General features: G+C 40.5%; 1 protein-coding gene across 1 annotated transcript in view; it reads left to right on the forward strand.

Moving 5' to 3' along the window:
• The window catches only part of LOC103203458 (GON-4-like protein), a 159,683-nt gene that overhangs the window by 80,677 nt on the left and 58,226 nt on the right, over positions 1-20,780 (forward strand). The window contains exon 10 of the mRNA XM_007948466.1: positions 3,470-3,662. Coding sequence (XP_007946657.1) covers positions 3,470-3,662 — 193 coding nt within the window. The remainder of the gene's footprint in view (positions 1-3,469; positions 3,663-20,780) is intronic.

The following is a 20,780-nucleotide window of genomic DNA, read 5'->3' on the forward strand; positions in this document are numbered from 1 at the left end:
TGGATGCCTTTGATTTCCCTTTCTTGCCTTATGGCCCTGGCTAGAACTTCCAGTACAGTGTTGAATAGAAGTGGTGATAGCGGGCATCCTTATCTAGTTCCTGTTCTGAAAAAGCTTTTTGTGATATTTTTCTGGTTGATGTTAATATTTCCTTTTAGTTAAGGGGAGGAAAATGGATTATTGAAAGCAAGAGGGAAAACAGAGGGCCCAGTTAGGAGGTTGTTGTGATAGTCTAAGGGAGAACTTCTTAAGGTGATCCATAGATTCAATGTAGTCTCTATCAGAAACTTCCTGTTATGAATTGAATTATGTCCCCAAAAAATATGTGTTGTAAATCTTAACCTCGGTATACCAAAACTCATTGCCGTCGAGTAGCTTCTGACTCATAGCGACCCCTCCTTAGGTTTCCAAGGCGATATCTCTACAGAAGTAGATTGCCTAGTCCTCCTTCTGAGGAGTGGCTGGTGGGTTTGAACTGTCAGTCTTCTGGTTAGCAGTCAGATGCCTTAGGCACTACACCATATTACAGGCAGTCCTTTGATTATGAGTTGAGTTCTGTTCCTAAGCCTGTCTTTAAGTAAAATATGTATGTAACTTGGAATAGTTGGGTGTTGTTCAGATCTAAAGTCAGTTAGTCAAATGTTTGTCTTCATATATAGTATATAGTACCTTTCTAGCATAAAACAATTAAAGAAACACTTTGATGCACTGTAACAGTTTTAATGTAATAATACAGTAATAATAATGTTTTGATGTGTGTCAGAAGGTAGCACCTGTTTGTTATTGTAAACCATTGTGTGTGCCTGTAATTTTTAATATAATAGGCTTTAGGGTGGAGGTTGTACAAAAATCTAGCTGCCTGTAATCTCATATGGGAATGGGCTGCCTTTGTTATGTTAATGAGGCGAGACTAGTGTATGATGTATCTTGAGTCAATCTCTCTTGAGGTAGAAAAGAGATTAAACAAGACAGCACAGCAGGGACACACACGGACACGGACACGGACATGGACATGGACATGCACACACAAACATGGGATGTGAAGATCACCCGGGAGCAGAAGCTCAAAGAGATAAGGATCTTGCTTAAATGCAGAGCCAACTAAAGAGAGAAAGCCTTCCCCTAGAGCTGGCACTCGGAATTCAGACTTTTAGCCTCCTAAACTGTGAGAAAATCAATTTGTTTGTTAAAATACACCCATTTATAATATTTCTGTTACAGCAACCCTACGTAACCAAGACGTTTCCTTTTTAGGAGAAGCTAAAAACTGATCATAAAATTTATATGAAAATGCAAGGGGTCCAGAATAACCAAAACAGTCTTAAAACGAACGGAACGCATTTCTATTTTAAAACTAACTACAAAGTTATAGTAAACAAGACATTCTGATACTGACATAAGGATAGAAATATTGATGATTGGGAAAGAATTGAGAGTCCAGAAACAAACCATTACATTTATGGTCAATGGATTATTTATTTATTTTTAATTTTATTTTTTAAAAATTGTGATTTGGGTGAAAATTTACAGAGCAAATTCACTTTCCATACAGCAATTCACATACACTTTGTCTCATGACAGGTGAATTGATTTTTGACTGATGTCATTTTTGACAACAAATGATGCTGGGACAACTGGATATCCATATGTAAAAGAATGAGTATCCTTTCTTCACTCTGTACACAAAAATTAATTCAAAATAAGTCATAGATCTAAATGTAAGAGCTAAAACTATAAAACTCTTAGAAGAAAACATCAGAGTGACTCTTTGTGAGTTTTGATTAGGTAAAAGTTTCTTAGTTATAACTAAAAGCACAAGGAACAAAAGAGAATATAGATACATGGGATCTCATCAAAATGTAAAACTTTGTGCTTCAAAGGCTACTATCAAGAAAGTAAAAGATAACCCAAAAAATGAGAGAAAATATTTGTAAATCATGTATCTGGTAATGAACTTGTATCTATAATATATGAAGAACTTTTACAATTCAACAATAACAAATAAATAACCCAATTAAAAAATGGGCACAAGATATCACTAGAGGTTTCTCCAGATAAGATACATAGATGACCAGTAATCAAATGAAAAGTCATCTTTAGTCATCATCTTTAGTCATTAACAAACAAACAAAAAAAAACCTCACTGTCATTGAGTTGATTCTGACTCATCGGGACCCCCTTTGGGTTTCCGAGGTGGTAAATCTCTACAGAAGTAGATTTCCCAGTCTTCTTTCTGTGGAGTGGCTGGTGGGTTTGAACCGCAAACCTTCTGGTTAGCTGTCAAATGCCTTAAGCACTACCCCACCAGAGCGCTTTACTTTAGTCATTAGGAAAATGCAAATCAAAACTACAATGAGATATCACACTTCATCCTCACTAGGATGACTGTAATATAAGATGGACAATAGCAAGTGTTGACAAGGATATGGAGAAACTGGAACCCTCATACATTGTTGATGGCAATGTAAGATGGTGCATCTATTGTAGAAAGCAGTTTGACAGTTCCAGAGAAAGTTAAAAATGGTGTTACTATATTGGTAGGTGATGTTGAGTCATTTGTGACAGGTGGTGATACTTTGTACACAGAATGAAACACTACCTGGTCCTGTACCATCCTAAGAATCATTTCCATGCTTGAGCCCATCATCATAGCCACTGTGTCAGTCCATCTCATTGAGGAGCTTCCCCTTTTTTGCTGACCCTCTACCCAGAATGATATTCTCCAGAGACTGGTCCTTTCTGACAACATGACCAAAATATGAGAGATGAAGTCTGGCCAGTCTTGCTGCTGAGGAGCATTCTGGTTGTACTTCCTCCAAGACAGATTTCTTCATTCTTCTAGCATTCCATGGCACATTTAATATTCTTTGCCAGCACCACAACCTCAAATGTATCAATTCTTCTGCAGTCTTTCTTACTGAGTACTGATGCATGTAAAAACATGGATGAGCCTTAAAAACATTATGCTAAGTGAAGGAAGCTGACATAAAAGGCCACATATTTTATGATTCCATTTCTATAAAATGTTCAGAATAGGCAAATCCACAGAGACAAAAAGTAGATTAATGGTTAACAGACACTGGAGGTGGGAGGGCAATGGATAGAGTTTGCTAATGGGTATGGGATTTCTTTTTAGGGTGATAGAAATGTTCTGGAATTAGATAGTAGTAAAGCTTGTATAACTCTATGAGTATACTAAACTCCAGTCAGTTATGTACTTTATAAGGATGATAATATGGTATGTGGATTTTTATGGTATGTGGATTATGTCTCAATAAAACCGTTGTAAATGTTCTTGAATGTTGATTTTAAAATGCCATTTTCTTGAAGTTTCTCAGACAAACTAACAATAAAAAGCTGGAATTGTTTAGAAGAGAAGTCTTCTAAATGAGGAGATGAGGAGATTTTGAGAATTTGGAAGCAGTAGACTTCAGTGGCACATTTTCTTTTTTCCTTCTCCATTGACTAGACCATGGATGACAGCCTCATTGCATTCCGAACCCGTTCTAAGATGCCTCTAAAAGACGTTCCCCTGGGGCAGCTGGAGGCCAAGCTCCGAGCTCCAGATATCACCCCAGATATGTATGACCCTAATACAGCAGATGATGAGAACTGGAAGACGTGGCTAGGGGGACTCATGAATGATGATGTGGGAAATGAAGGTAAGTAGTTTTGTTTGCATTTATTATTTACAGTGCCCATTAATATCTCTAGTAAAATTTTCATTTGTTGGAAGCTTAAAAAAGCTTTAGTTAATTTAATTTTATATATAACTGACAATTTACCTTTAGTCAAAAGTTAAATTTTCTTCCTATTATTATTTTTTTCTTCTTTTTTTTGAGTTAAGAATCATTTTGAGAATTTTGAAAGCTAAGTACTCTCCCCTTAAACATAAATTATACACATCATTTTGTGTAAGATTTCTTGGGGATTCACTGACTCACCCAAAGTGCTGAGGAGCATTCTGGTTGTACTTCCTCCAAGACAGATTTCTTCATTCTTCTAGCATTCCATGGCACATTTAATATTCTTTGCCAGCACCACAACCTCAAATGTATCAGTTCTTCTGCAGTCTTTCTTACTGAGTACTGATGCATGTAAAAACATGGATGAGCCTTAAAAACATTCTGCTAAGTGAAGGAAGCTGACATAAAAGGCCACATATTTTATGATTCCATTTCTGTAAAATGTTCAGAATAGGCAAATCCACAGAGACAAAGTGAATTAGTGGTTAACAGACACTGGAGGTGGGAGTCGGTTAAGGTTCTTTAGGATGCAAGTGAAGGATGTTAACTTCAACCTGCTGAAACAAATGAAAACAGAATTTGAGAATGGCAGAAAAACTTGCAGTGAAACTAAGGCACTATTAGGATCTTCCTTCTCTCTCTTTTTAAGGCACGCTTGTGGTAGAGCAAGGAGCTCTGGTGGTGTAGTGGTTAAAGTGTTTGGCTGCTAACCAAGAGGTAGATGGTTCAAACCCATCAGTCACTCCATGGAAGAAAGATGGGGGCAGTCTTCTTCCTTAAAGACTCACAGCCTTGGAAACCTAATGGGGGTTGCTATGAGTCAGAATTGATTCTATGGCAGTAAGTTTGTTTCTTTTCTTTTTTTTTGGTGGTATAGTGGTTAATGCAGTTGGCTGCTAGCCAGAAAGTCAGCAATTTGAACCCAGCAGCCGCTCTGTGGGAGAAAGATGTGGCAGTCTGTTTCCATAAAGGTTTTACACATCATCTTGTGTAAAATTTCTTGGGGGTTCACTGGAACCCTTATGAGGCAGCCTTGGAAACCCTATGGGGCAGTTCTCTTTGGTCTTATAGGGTCAATATGAGTCAGAATTGACTCAATGGCATTGGGTTTGCTTGGTCCCTCTCTTTTACAGTTGTCATCTGTACTTCTGTCAGTCAACTACCTAGTCAAACCTCTATTTTTCTACAGAGTTGAGACTGACAAGTACTCCATGTTTACTTCCTTCTTCTTTGTCCACACATCAGATAAACTCTACCCTACAAGCTCAAGTTTGAAAAATCCAGGAGAACAACTCAGATTGCCCTGGTTTAATCACATGCTTATTTTTGGTGGTATGTGGGATTGACGGGGAGATTGTTTCATCATGGAGTCTTGTGATTCGTAGACCCTTATGGAACAGTGTGGAGAAAGAGTACTGATCAGACCAAAACAATACCTGTTGACTATAGCTGTACATAAGTGTAAGAGCCTCTACCATAAATCCTTACTTGTTTTAGAATGTAAGTAAAAGTTCCTACTTTAAAACAGTAAATACACATTATTGAATTTGCCTTTGATGATTTGTTTTAAAAAGTGTACGATAGTGGAAATCACTTATCATTCATTGTATGTAGTAAATATTTGTAGATTTAGAATGTATAAGAGATTGTCTTAGTCTGTACTGAGTCTAGTTGATATCACATTCTTTTGATGGAATCAGGGCTGTTGCTTCTATTTGACTCATGGACCATGACCAAAATACTCTGATTACTTATGTTGTGGAGGACTGACACCTAAAATTTTTTTTTAAATGTGTATAACTTAACCAAGGTTTTATTTGCATTTTAATGTGAATAGGGTCATCAACTGTTTCACTTTAATCTGTATCTAAATTCATAGTTCCTGTTTCTGAATCCCACCACTTGTCTGTCAGTTTGTCATACTGTGGTGGCTTGTGTATTACTGTGAGGCTAGAGCCTATGGCATGGGTATTTCAAAGACCAGCAGGGTCGTCCATGATGGACAGGTTTCAGAGCAGCTTCCAGACTAAGACAGACTTGGAAGAAGGAAGGGATTACCCACTTCTCAAAGAATTGAGCAGTGAAAACCTTATGAATAGCAGTGAAACACTGTCTGATATATTACTGTAAACCTTTATGAGTAGCCCTGAAACATTGTTCGATACAGTGTTAGAAGATGATCCCCTCAGGTTGTAAGGCAATCAAAATATGACTGGGTAATAGATGCTTCAGCATAGTAGAGTTGACCTTAATGATATGGAAGAAGTAAAGCTTTTGGGACCTTCATTTGCTGATGATAAACAACTCAAAATGAGAAGAAACAGCTGCAAACATCTATTAATAGTAGGAACATGGAATGTATGAAGTATGAATTTAGGAAAACTGGAAATTGTCAAAAATGAAGTGGAACACATAAAGATTGATATCCTAGGCATTAGTGAGCTGAAATGGACTGGTTTTGGCCATTTTGAATCAGAAAACCATATGATCTACTATGTTTGGAATGACAAATTGAAGAGGGTTGGCGTGGCATTCATTGTCACAAAAATGTTTCAAGATCTATCCAGTGATAGGATAATATCCATAGGCCTACAAGGAAGGCCAGTTAATACTACTATTATTCAGATTTATGCACCAATCACCAAAGCCAAAGATAAGGAAATTAAAGATTTTTACCAACTTCTGCAGTCTGAAATTGAACAAACATGCAATCAAGATGTGTTGGTTATTACTGGTGATTGGAATGCAGAAGTTGGAAGCACAGAAGAATCACTGGTAATTGGAAAATATGGCCGTGGTGATAGAAAATGATGCTGGAGATTGGATGATAGAATTTTGCAAGACCAACGACTTCTTCATTGCACACACAAATAGAGACTGTACATGTGGACTTCACCGGATGGAATACATAGGAATCAGATCAACTACATCTGTGGAAAGAGATGATGGAAAAGCTCATATCTTCAGCCTAAAACAAGGCCAGGAGCTGACTGTGGAGTAGACCATCAACTACTCATAGCAGGTTCAAGTTGAAGCTGAAGACAATTAAAACAAGTCCACTGGAGCCAAAATATGACCTTGATTATGTTGTTGTTGTTGTTATGTGCCGTCGAGTCAGACCTGACTCATAGCGACCCCTCCTTGGGCTTCCGAGGCAGTATCACTACGGAAGTAGGATTGCCCAACCTTCCTTCCGAGGAGTGGCTAGTGGGTTTGAACTGCCAGCCATCTGGTTAGCAGTCAAGTGCCTTAGCCACTATGCTACCAGAGCTCCCGACCTTGATTATATCCCTCCTGAATTTAGAGACCATCTGAAAAATAGATTTGATGCATTGAATACCAATGACTGAAAACCAGAGGAATTGTGGGATAACATCAAGAACATCATCCATGAAGGAAGCAAAAGGTCATTACAAAGACAGGAAAGGAAGAAAAGACCAAAACGGATGTCAGAAGGGACTCTGAAACTTGCCCTTGAATGAAGAGTAGCTAAAGCAAAATGGGAGAAATGACAAGATAAAAGATCTGAACAAAAGATTTCAAAGAGTAGCTCGAGAAGACAAAGTCAGTTATAATGAAATATGCAAAGACCTGGAGTTAGAAAACCAGAAGGGAAGAACATGCTCAGTATTTCTCAAGCTGAAAGAACCGAAGAAAAATTTCAAGCCTTAAATTGCAGTATTGAAAGATTCTGTGGCAAAATATTGAATGATACAGGAAACATCAAAAGAAGATGGAAGCAGTACACAAAGTCACTGTATCAAAAAGAATTGGTTGATGTTCATCCATTTCAGGAGGTGGCATATGATCAAGAACTGATGGTATTGAAGGAAGACATCGAAGCTGCACTGAAAGAATTGGCAAAAAACAAGGCTCTTGGAATTGATGGCATACCCATTGAGATGTTTCAGCAAACAGATGCTGTGCTGGAGGCACTTGCTTGTCTATGCCAAGAAATTTAGAAGACAGCTACCTGACCAACTGACTAGAAAAGATCCAAATTTGTACCCATTCCAAAGAAAGGTGATCCAACTGAATGTGAAAATTATTGAACAATATCATTAATATCACACACAAGTAAAATCTTGCTGAAGATAATTCAAAAATGATTGCAGCAGTATATTGACATGAAACCTCCAGAAATACATGCTGTATTCAGAAGAGGACAGGGAACAAGGAATATCATTGTTGATGTCAGATGGATCTTAGGTGAAAACAAAGAATACCAGAAAGATGTTTACTTGTGTTTTATTGACTGTGCAGAAGGATTCAGCTGTGTGTATCATTCCAAATGATGGATAACATTGAGAAGAATGAGAATTCCAGAATACTTACTTGTGCTTATGAGGAAATTGTAGATAGACCAGGCGGTGTCATTCAAAAAGAACAAGGGGGTACTGCATGATTTAAAATCAAGAATGGAATGCATCTGGTTTGTGTCCTTTCATCATGCTTATTCAGTCTATATGCTGAGCAAATAATCTTGAGAAGCTGGATTATATGAAGAAGAACACAACATCAGGAATGAAGGAAGACTCATTATCAACCTGCGATATGCAGGTGGCACAGTCTTGCTTGCTGAAAGTGAAGATTACATGAACTACTTACTGATGAAGATGAAAATCTAGTCTTCAGTATAGATTACACCTCAACATAAAGAAAATGAAACCTCTCACAACTGGACCAATAAAAGAGCATCACGATAAATGGAGAAAAGATTGAAGTTGTCAAAGATTTCATATTACTTGGTTCCACAATCAACAGCCATGGAAACAGCAGTCAAGAAATCACAGGGCGTGTTGCACTGGGCAAATCTGCTGCAAAATGTAAAGTTGCGGCGAAGAAGAGAGGAGGCACAAAGAGCAGGAAAAAGGAAAGTTTTATTCTGCGCTCCTGGGCGAGGTTCACAGGTCCCTGAGAGGGGCCAGAGAAGTCATGCCACCTGGGTGAAAGAAAAGGGTTTTTATAGTGTTATTCTTCCTGTTCCTCAGCAGACCGGGTTGAGAGCAGGGGATGTGTTGCAGGAACCAGTGAGGTTAAAGCACCTTATTAGCATGGGGGCAGGAAGTAGAGCTGAAGCACTTCATTAACATAGTGGGCAGGAAATGGTTGGGGACATTGGTAAGCAAGGGTTAGGTGTTAGGGTCTTTTGTAAGTAAGGGTCATGTGCTTGGGTTTGGTATGGGTCTGGTCAGGAGCTTCCTTGCTTGACCAGTTCTTGTAATTCCCTCCAGCTTAATCATTTACTTGCCTGGCCTGCTGTGTTCCTGCCTGACAAGCAGCATTCTTCTTTAAGAAAGAGGCAGGTTCCACCTTTTTCCACCGTTAATAGGTCCAAGGCTCTTCGATTCTGTAAAGTAACTTGGGCTAAAGAGGTTAGTTGCTGTTGGAGGAGACCAGGGAATCCGTGGTGGTCTCAAGAGCTACTTCTAAGTGGGTTTGGAAATCCTGGGCTGATATTATGCTGTGACCCAATGCCCCTCCTGCTAGTCCGGTTGCAGTGAAAGCAGAGGCCAGGCTGAGGCCTACTAGAACAGGTAAAAAGGCGGCTCGTTTGGTTCTTAGTTTTGGTAATAGCCAGAAGAGTTCAGATTCTCCGTATACTGTAAGTTGGGGAACTATTGTTACTGGAAAACAAGGGCTTGGGGTGGTGTTATTTATACATTTAAGTAGGGTTCTGTTGCACCAAAAGTACTTTCTGGGTGCTGAGGTGGTTTGGGAGGTGATAGATATGTTTTGTGAGCAGGGAGTTTGTTCTGAAAATACAGGTATGATATTGTTGTAAGGAAACAAATCAGGGAGGGCTGTGTATGATTGACAGTGTCAGGTTCCCAAAGGGGTACCTGTAATGAAGGAGTGTAATGCAGGATGGGTTAGGTGTGGATGTAGGTGGTGGGTGGGTGGAATTAATTAGTACAGCCGCAAGTAAGGGTCGTTGAAATGAAGCACAAAGGAAACAGTATGAAATATTGGGTAAGGCGTGGGAATAATTAAGGAAGGATAGAGTGTGTTGAATGATCTGTGTCCAGGAAGAAACTGGAACTGTTCGGGGTGTGTCTAGGAGTTATTCCTGTAGGGTCGGTTCTGCCTGGGAGATGCTAGTGGAGACACATATGGAGGTGTTGAGGGTCGGAACGCATTCCCATGCTATATAGATGGTTCCTGAGGGTAGAGAGTTAGAACTTGAAGTATACAGTTTGCCCTTGACCCCTGACTCCCATCTGGTGTCCCAAGGGTCACGAATGCGGAGATAACAGGTTATTGCCTTTCCTAAAAAATGTTCCAGACCCATGTTCCTTGCTCTTAAAGAAATGTCCAGACCCGGCACCTTCAAAGGCATCATGTCTCCTACATGACCAGTAATAGCATCCACCATAGGTGGAAGGGAGGTATTTACAACCTGCAGAGGATTGGTCCTATGTAAAACAGGCATAGGGGAACCAATTAGAAGATACTGATTTGGGAGTAATGGGTATTGTAATTTCTGTGTGATAACAAGTTGGATCAAGTGGAATGGTAAAGAAGGCATCTTTAAGATCTAGTACAGAGAAGTAAGTAGTAGATGGTGGGATGTGAGAAAGTAGTGTATAAGGGTTAGGAACAACAGGGTGTAGAGGTATTACAGCTTCATTTAATAAGGTCCAAATCTTGCACTAAGCGGTATGAGCCGTCAGATTTCCTTACCGGTAGGATGGGAATATTATAGTGTGAATGTGTAGGAATTAAAAGACCTTTAGACAAGAGATGTTGAATAAGAGTTTTCAGTCCTTGCCTGTGTGTCAAGGAAATGGGAAATTGGGTTCTAGAGGGAAAATGTGAGGGGTCTTTTAAATGAATAATAACAGGTGAATGGTGGGTAGCAATAGTAGGAGTAGAAATGTTCCACACAATGGGATCCACTAAATCAGGAGGTAAAGGAGGGTTCAGTGTGGAGGGTGGAGTAGAGATTAATGGTAGTAGAAGTAGCGCTGAGGGGTCCTGAGCCCAGTGTAGGGTGACCCCTAACTTAAAAAGAAGGTCTCTTCCTAAATGTGGGGTGGGGCAGGTAGGCATTACTAGAAAGGAGTGTGTAATAATTCTGTTGTCTATGAGGCATGTGACAGGACCTGTTACCTGGGGTTTGGAGGTGTATCCGTCAATTCCCATCATTGAGATTGGAGAGGGGTATAATTGTCCTGGGAAGGAAGGTAAGACAGAATAGGTAGCCCCTGTATCGACCAAGAAGGACATCAACTTACCCACTACCTTGAGTGTTACCCTGGGCTCGGCGAGAGTGATTGGGGTTGACGAGTCGGGGCTTCTTCAGTCTTCAGCTGCCAGACCCAGAACAGTCAATGACGGGTCAGGGATTGGAGGGACTGGCTCTCTGTGTCTTGGCACCGAGGGACAGTCACTTTTCCAGTGTCCCATTTGACCCCACGCTGGACAAGGTCTGGAAGGTTGTCGTGGGTGTGGACAACGGCTGGCCCAGTGGCCTTCCTCTCTGCATTTAAAGCAGGCTCCAGTTGGTAGGTTGTTTCTGGCTGGTCAAGTAGGTGCTGGCCTCAGGGCTGCCACTAAGGCTTGGGCTTGTAAATTGGCCTTCTGGCGAGTGCAGGATTCCCTATCTGCCTCAGCCCGTTCCTCCCGAGTGTTAAAAACTTTAAAGGCCATATTCACCAGGTCTCGGATGGGAGTCTGGGGGCCTTCTTCTGCCTTTTTCAGTTTCTTTCTAATATCAGGAGCAGATTGGGTGATAAAGTGAGTAGCTAAAACAGTAGCTCTTGCTGGGGAAGTTGGGTCTAAGTGAGTATATTGTGTAAGGGCCTCAGTGAGGCAATTAAGAAAAGCTGCTGGGTTTTTGTTAGAGAGTTGAGTAATCTCTCACAGTTTATCAAAATTAATAGCTTTATGTGAGATAGCCTACAAGCCCGCTAGGAGGCACTGGAGCATTTTGTCCCTGCGAGTGCAGCTATTCCGCCCAGATTGGGTGTCTAGTTGGTATGCACATCCCAGGTCCTGCCCAGGAGTGACTTCTGGACCCACTGGCATGGTAGAGTCAGTTACAGGAGTTAGATTGGTATGTTCCCGAGCAGCCTCAAGAACCCGTTTCCTTTTGTCAGAATTTAAAGTGGAAGAAAGAATGACATAAATGTCATGCCAAGTTAAGTCATAAGCTTGAGAGAGGTAACAAAACTCCTTAATGTAGGTGGGTGGGATTGTGAGAAAGGGAACCCAGACGTTTTTCAATTTGAGATAAGTTGGTGAGGGAGAAAGGAATATGGACACGGACAACACCTTCAAAGTCAGCCACTTCATGTAAGGGACAGAGAAGGGGCTGTTGAGAACGGGTGTGGCTGCTCACTGGGAAGGTTAGTTCTTTCAGGCTTAATCATTTATCACCTGGCCTGCTGTATTCCCGCCTGACACAAAAGACCTCTTTAAAGTGCTGAAGAGCAAAGATGTCTCTTTGAAGACTAAGGTGTGCCTAACCCAAGCCATGGTATTTTCAGTTCCCTCAAATACGTGTGAAAGCTGGACAATGAATAAGAAAGTCTGAAAAAGAGTTGATGCTTTTTTATTATGTTGTTGGTAAAGAATACTGAAAATACCATGGACTCTAGAAAAATGAGCAAATCTGTCCTGGAAGAAGTGCAGCTGCAATGCTTCTTGGAAATGAGAAAGGCCAGACACCATCTCATCTCCTTTGGTCATGTTGTCAGAAGGGAGCATTCTCTGGAGAATGATGTCGTACTTGGTAAAGTGGAGGGTCAGCAAAAAAGGGGAAGGCCCTCAATGAGGTGATCGATTGATACAGTGGCTGCAATGATGGGCTTAAGCATGGCAAGGGTTGTGAGGATGGCACAGGACAAAGCAGTGTTTCATTGTCTTGTACATAGGGTCACTATGAATTGGAGCCGACTCGACGGCACCTAACAACAACATTTCTGAATCAGATCATGGTCTAACAAATGTGATTACAGACAGAGCATGTCTCTCTTCTTTTCCGTGTCCTCTACCACTGCCATAGATTTCATGTGTTGAAGAGAATATCGTGTAAGATAAATAAGAGAGTATATAGTTTGAATAAAGAATATAGAGAATAAATGGTTGGGCAAGTAAGACTAGGAATGTCAGGATAACTGAATGAAAGAGAGTACCGAGTTCTTGAGTGTACCTTATGGTGCTGTTAACAATTGTAATCACATCATTTGGCAAATGTTTATTGAGTACCTTCCTTGTTGAAGGCTTTGTGTTAGATGCTGTGAAGGATAAAGGGAATAAAACCTGAGTGAATGACAGGGTGCCTGGCCTGTTACAAAGTGTGTAATTCATTTTAGATGAATGAAGTTGTTGAATAAACGCAGATACTATAAACGTGGCATTTATGCTGTTTGGAAGCCCTGGTGGTTAAAGGCTCAGCTGCTAACAGAAAGGTTGGTGGTTTGAAACCACCAGCCATTCTGCAGGAGGAAGATGTGGCAGTCTGCTTCTGTAAAGATTTACAACCTTGGAAACCCTATGGGACAGTTCTACTTTGTCCTGTATGATCACTTTGAGTCAGACTTGACTCCATCCACATCAGTGGGTTTGATTTTTTTATGCTGTTGTAAAGTTTTAGAAGAAGGAGAGATAATCCCTGTTTGGGATGGTCATGGACAGGTACATGAAAGAGGTGGCAGTTGAGATGGGCCTTTGGAAGATTTTTGAAAATGGCGATAGTGAAGAAGAGGGCATTTTAGGTAGATGTGTGAAAGTGACATGAAATATGTCTAGTGATGATGTTAAATATACAAAAATAATACATACTTGGTATAAAGAAATTAAATACATCTATTCCTTGGTTGGGAGCTCTGGTAGCATAGTGGCTACGGCACTTGACTGCTAACCAGAAGGCTGGCGGTTCAAATCCACCAGCCACTCCTCGGAAGGAAGATGGGGCAATCTACTTCCGTAGTGATATTGCCTTGGAAACCCAAGGAGGGGTCGCTATGAGTTGGGTCCGACTTGACGGCAAAGCAACAACAACAACAACATTCCTTGGTTATTGAGTGTCTCATTATCTGACATTTTACATTTATGATAATAGTGAAAAATCTGACTGTTTTGAGCATTGATGGCATACATCTGGCACTGAGGCGTGACACAAGAATAACACTGCCTCTGATGCTTAAGTGTTATGTGTCAACTTGGCTCAGTAATGACTCTTAGTAGTTTGATAGTTACGTAATGTTTTAATATCTCAGGATGTAATGAGGTAGTCATTCTTCCTTTTCACATAGTACTGATTTGTGCCTGGTCTTTGGAACCTCACAGTGTTGATAAGTGAGGAATGGGTGTAGTTCAAAGTATATAAAGTAAATTATTAAAGCTTCTCCCCACACTGACATTTTCATGCCCCAGAGACTAATGATAATAGTTTGATGTGCATCTCCAAGAGTTTACAAATACATGGTTTGTTGTTGTTGTTGTTATGTGCCATTGAGTCAGATCTGACTCATAGCGACCCCTCCTTGGGTTTCCAAGGCGGTATCACTACAGAAGTAGATTGCCCAACTTTCCTTCCAAGGAGTGGCTGGTGGGTTTGAACCTCCAGCCTTCTGGTTAGCAGTCAGGTACCTTAGGCACTATGCTATTACTGTTTAGTTTTCCACATCAATGCGACACTATGAAGAACTGAATTTTAGTCCTAAATTTAAAATTTCTTTTCCCATACATTTTGAGAAGACAAAGAATCAAATTGGTTTGAATCTCAGAATTTTCACTCACCCTGAGGAGTAGAGATGTAATAAGCAACAAAGAACACAAAATTGTATGAAGAAGAAAAAGATGAATTTTAAAGCTGAGTTATCTGCCTACTAATTGAAGAATCAGTCCCTTAATAGTCAACAACAACTTATATTTTATCCCTTTAGTCTTTCTTATAGGAGGAGTCTAAGATACTGGCTTTTGGATCATTTACTCCTTTCAGAATCTGATGAAAACTATGCACCTTGTTGCTGGGGAAAAAAAAAAAAAAAAAAGCAAGCACGTATCTACAGACTAAAAGATTTTTTATATGATTTATTGGGCTTTATAAATCCCTTGAAGTTCCTTTGTTGACATTTCCTCTTTTTTCTGTCAGCCTTCCCAGAGCTCCATTACACCAGGATTCACAATCCCTGCAGAAAGGAATGGACACGGACAAAGATAATTCTATCCATTTTGTAGATAGTTAAATCTCAGAGAAAGTTATTATCTTCCTCAGTGTTATAGTATCAATTTGTTATATACCTACTGCTCCCTTATAAACTATTTCATGATCTGACATTTTGCATTTATGACAATGTAAAAAACCTATTATTCAGCCTGTTGACGCCCAGAGATGAGTGCAGGAGGTGGTGCCAGGGGGAGTCCAGGTGCCTTCCTGGGGACTGGACTGATGGAACTGGGTGTGGGGTGGTGTGAGTGGGCATCACAAGCAGCATCATATCAGGGGTAGGTTTGTGTGGCCTCAGGGGAGTAAGTGTGCTGGGTAAGGCAGGTTAGAGTCCCCAGCGGTGCATACAGCAGGAGTGTACAGGAGAGGTGCTGGTCAAAGTTCTCAGCTGGCCCTGAAGTAGCCCCATGGGTCAACCCAGAAGGATAGGTCTGGCTATGTAGGGCAAGGGTGAGTGGGATAGTGGGTGCAGGAGCAGGCACCTCTGCCTATGAGCCCAGCTTTGGGGTGGTGGGGCCCCAGGATGTGGCCAACTGGATATGTCTGCTGCCTTGGATGGGCTCCTTGGGCTGTCCCCTGTGGTAGAAGAGGAGGACCTTGGGTCCCCACAAGCATCACTAAGAGGAGGGAGGAGGCTGCCCTGCTACAGTGCAGTGAATTACTTAATATGGTTCTTCTAACCATAGTCTTTGTAACTCCTATCAAATGACTGGGTGGGACTATTACGCGTATGAGGTGTTCAAGGCCCACCAAGGGGATTGGGCAACTCAATAATAATGCTAATAAGGTTCATGACATCCTTGTGGAAGTGGAACCATGTGTGTAAGATGTATGCTAACCTACCGAAGGAGTTGATCAAGTCTCTCTAGGCTTAAAATGAGCCTCCCAGCAGTAGAAATGGGGGACCTGACTACCTGCGTCTTTTGAACTCTAGATCCCTGCTCTGAGAACTTCTTAAACCTGGGTGACAAAGAACTATATTACCATTGATGGTAAGAAATGTTGAAAAGCAGAGTTAGTGGAACCAAGAGACCAGCTTGAGATGCACAGTGGGCTTCCTAGGCCCTGGAGCAAGGCAGTAACAATGGTTCATTAACCCATGGAGCAAGAGTTGAGGTGCCTCTAGGTACTTGGTGGTGGAGCTAAAGAGCTTTGTAACACTTGTCCAAGCAGGGCAGAGGCCAGGCTGAGAGACTAAGGGACGGGCTGGAGAGAGGCAGGCTAGAGAGAGGTGTGCCTGTTATAATTCTGAGTAATTTCTGATCCTGAAATGTAACCTGTTATTTCCCTAACAAACCCCGTAACTGTGAGTATGGTCTGTGAGGTTTGTGTGGCCATTGTAATAAATTATTTAAGGATAGGAATGGAGAGTGTCATGGGAGGGATGGCTGATGTCAGAATTGGTGAAAAGTTTGGAAAGAGGTATACCTGAGTTCTGCTTCACAGGAATCAGCTTTTGGCTGTTAATACTGATGATGATTCTCTTCCTTGTGAAGTTAGAGGAGGAGGTCTGATGCTGCTGTGATGCCATTTTTATAGTTGTACTCTGAATCAGGATTCGTTGTAATGGCTCCAGACTTGTGAAACCATGAAAATCAGAGAAATTACAAAGGGACATGGGAAGTGAAAGTTTGATTCTTAGGTGGTTACTTTGGTTGCTATTACCTGTAATGGCTGAAAGGAAAGATACTATACTGTAGCTGAGGGGAGAATAACCCTACCTGGAGTGGCCTGGAGCAAAAGTCAGGCCAGTTAAACCAGATGATTGGTAGGAGTCAGAGTCTTAAGTCATAGGCATATGAATGAGAAGATCATCAAGCTGTGGAGCAGATGAAACTGCAATGTTTTAAAAAGGGTTATGAGTTTATTTGAACAGCCTATGAATGTTGAGGAGCTCTGGTAGCGCAGTGCCTAAGGCACTTGACTGTTAACCAGAAGGCTGGTGGTTCAAACCCACTAGCCACTCCTCAGAAGGAAGGTTGGGCAATCTACTTCCGTAGTGACACCGCCTCAGAAACCCAAGGAGCAGTCGCTATGAGTTGGGTTCAACTCGATGGCACATAACAACAACAACAGCAAAATGAATATTGAATATTTCACCTACCTAGTGTTGGCAAAGGGAACTCTAGTAGTATAGTGCCTAAGGCACTTGACTGCTAACCATAAGGCTGGCGGTACAAACCCACCAGCCACTCCTCGGAAGGAAAGTTGGGCAATCTATGTCCATAGTGATACTGCCTTGGAAACCCAGGGTGGGGTCACTGAGTTGGGTCCAACTCCACGGCACATAACAACAACAAATGTTGGAAAATAGACTTAAATGTATGAAGAAAATGAAAATTGGGTATTTTAGATAGCAGAGCATGTAACTCTGTCTTCAATCAAAATTTGGTTGTATATGCTGAAAGTGGGACTAGGTTTTGTCTGAAAAACACTGGCTGTTGGTTTGAATGCTGTAGCTTAGGTCAAAAATCTTTCTAGTCAGGAAGTTTGCATTTGAAAAGATATTCAGACCACAACTGCAGTAAGAACAGGAAATTTACAAAAAAGGGTTTTTGTTCCGGTAATTGGTGGAATAGTCAGAAGGACTGAACAGACCCTCTTCAACAAAGAAAAGGGGAACCAATTAACACAGATACAGAAGATAATCCAGGACCCCTGAGCATTGAAGGGAAGGATATAGAAGTGGACTAAACTCCAACTAGCAGAAGAATTTGCATGAAAATACCAAAAATGGAGACATATGGAGTTGCGGTCTGGCAGCAATCCTGAAGGCACAAACAGCTTGGATATTGAAGAGTGGTGGTAGGACCTAAGAATTAACCAAAAAATCAGCCCTGCTAGCCAGGGACTGCACAGAGGACTGCTCTGGTGGCTGAGGAGTGAAAGGGAAAGCAGCAGAGAGGAAGGCGGGCTGAGCTATGGACTTTTGCCTTTCTGGAGAGTGCAGCCATTTTGAATGTTTACAAGCAGCTTGACCATTTTTGATATTGAAAGCGACAGTGTTATTCCAGGGACTTAATAACAGGCTCCGCTTTCTGGGAACCTCAGACATCTCCGATGCAGGGACTACTGAAAAGGCGAAAAGTTTGGAGAGAGGTATACCTGACTTCTGCTTCACAGGAATCAGCTTTTGGCTGTTAATACTGATGATGATTCTCTTCTTGTGAAGTTAGTTCCCCTTGTTACTCTTATATCTCACACCCTCTTGGTGAATGGAAGTGTGGCCTCCCTCACTCCCACCCACCTTCTAGGCTGGCAGGAATTCCATCCCAGTCTGTGTGCTCCGATGGAGCTTGGGTGCCCTGCCTCGCCCTGTCCAGATTATTTTTCTTTTTTCTTTTTTTTTAGTTTGTTTTTGTCTGTTTTAAAACTACTACTATTATTACTACTTTTGTCCTTTTTATTACCATTCTTTATTCTTCCCTTTCCAGGTTTCAGTTTTCAGCTTTTTTTCTTTTCCCTGTTTCTGGTTCCATTTTTTTTTTTTGCGTTTTTCCCATTTTTTTCTCCATTATTCTCCTATTCTCTTATTGACCTCTCCCCAGATACTGTGGTGTTTTTTGTTTTGTTTTGTTACTGTTTTTTTCTCTTTTCTCTTTTTTGGTTACTGTTCTTGTGTGATTACATGGTATGTTTTTGTCCATTTGCTTTTACTTTTTTGATGGTTATTCATTTGTTATTTTTGTCTAACTGAATGGGAGACAGCAACTGTCCCCACACGACACAACTTCACCTCCTGCAGCTTCACTTATTGAGTGAGAGTCACCACCTCCTTCTCCACCAACGGGCCTATGATAAACAGCCACCAAGAAAAGCCTGACTCACCCCTAGCTGCTCTTCACAAACAGTTAACAGAGATCTAAATACAGCAATGTCACAATATCTTGGAGACAACAGACCATCATAGTACACACAAAGAAGCAAGATAAAGCGGTAGAAATAAGGGAGCAGGATACTGACCCAGAACACATCCCTGAGGAAGAAACAGCATTGGAACTCCCTGATAAGGAGTTCAAAAGAATTATATTTAGGTATCTTCAAAGGATAGAGAGACATATTAAGAAAAACACAGACAAATCCCTAGAAGAATTTTGAAAGAAAATATAAGAATAAAATGACAAAATAAATGAAAAATTAGAAATGAGTCAAAATCTACAGATAGAAATCCAGAAGATTAATACTAAATTGTCAGAAATAGATAACACATTGAAAGGGCAAAGGAGTAGAATTGATGCAATGGAAGACAGAATTAATGAGATTGAAGACAAATACCTGAATACTTCTTTGGAAAAGGATCAATCAGAAAAAAGATCAACACAACATGAAGAAAGCCTAAGGTTCATGTGAGATACCATCAAAAGGAATAACCTATGTGTCATTGGAATTCCAGAACAGGAAGAGGAAAATAAAACCACTGAGAAAATTGTCCAAAGTTTGTTGGAAGAGAACTTCCCTGATATGATGAAAGATGAGAATATATCCACTCAGGAAATCCAACGAACCCCAAACAGGATAGACCCCAAAAGAAAGTCACCAAGGCATATCATCATCAAACTCATCACAACAAAAGACAAAGACAGAATCCTGAAAGCAGCACAGGAAAAACAAAAAGTTATCTACAAAGAACAACCAGTAATTTCTGATTTCTCAGCAGAAACCATGCAAGCAAGAAGGCAATGGGATGGTATAAAACCTTGAAAGAGAAAAATTTTCAACAAAAAAATTATATACCCAGCAACATTGTCCCTCAAATATGATGATGAAATTAGGAGATTTCCAGATAATCAGAAACGAAGGGAATTTGTTAAAACCAGACCAACTTTGCAAGAGATACTAAAGAGAGTCCTTTGAACAGAGAACCAAAAATTGCAAACAACAACCGACCATTAATACACAAGATGACATAACCCAGAAACCACAGCTGTGGACATTTCCAAAGTAAAATAAGCTTACAAGACTGTAAGCAGGGAAGCAGAGACTTCAATTGGCAAATGAGGACAACTACAAACCAAAAGAGGGAAAATACTGTGTAGTTACAGAACTTCTAAATGGTGAGGAAATCAAGAGAGTTGCAAGATAGAATGGACTGTTACAAACTTGGGGATAAAAGTATAAATTGCAAGGTAACCTCAAAGAAAATTGATAAACCTTCACATGACAATAAAAAAGAGGACAAGCACAAATATTTAGCAAATACTAAAACAGTAGCAACAAAGGAAATGATAACACGATTCATAAACATAATGAGCTCAGCACGGAAAATAATATGACACAAAGAAACCACGGACACCATGAAAAAACACATAACAAAATGACAGCAACCAATTCATACTTGTCAATAATTACACTGAATGGTAATGGATTAAATGCACCACTCAAGAGACAGAGAGTTGCAGATTGGATAAGAAAACAAAATCTATCGTATCCTGTCTACAAGAGACATACCTTAGAGACAAAGACAAAAATAGACTAAAAATCAAAGGTTGGCAAAAGATGTATCAAGCAAATGGCAACCATAAAAAGCAGGAATGGCAATATTAATTTCTTATCAAATTGATTTTAAGACAAAAACCACCATACGAGACAAGGAAGGACATTATATAATGATTAAAGGATCAGTTGAACAAGAAGATATAACCATAGTAAATATCTATGGACCCAATGAAAGAGCCCCAAAATACATAAATCAGACTGTGAAAGAGTTGAAAAGGCAAATAGATGACTCCACAGTCATAGTAGGAGACTTTAATACACCACTTTCAATCAAAGATAGAGCAACTGGAAACAAACTCAACAGAGGTGCAGAAGAGCTAAACAATACAAGCCACCAATTTGACCTTATAGACATCTAC

Source organism: Orycteropus afer, unplaced genomic scaffold (genome assembly GCF_000298275.1).
Source record: "Orycteropus afer afer isolate SDZICR_OR568_19922 unplaced genomic scaffold, OryAfe1.0 scaffold00217, whole genome shotgun sequence".
In the NCBI taxonomy this organism is placed as follows: Eukaryota; Metazoa; Chordata; class Mammalia; order Tubulidentata; family Orycteropodidae; genus Orycteropus; species Orycteropus afer.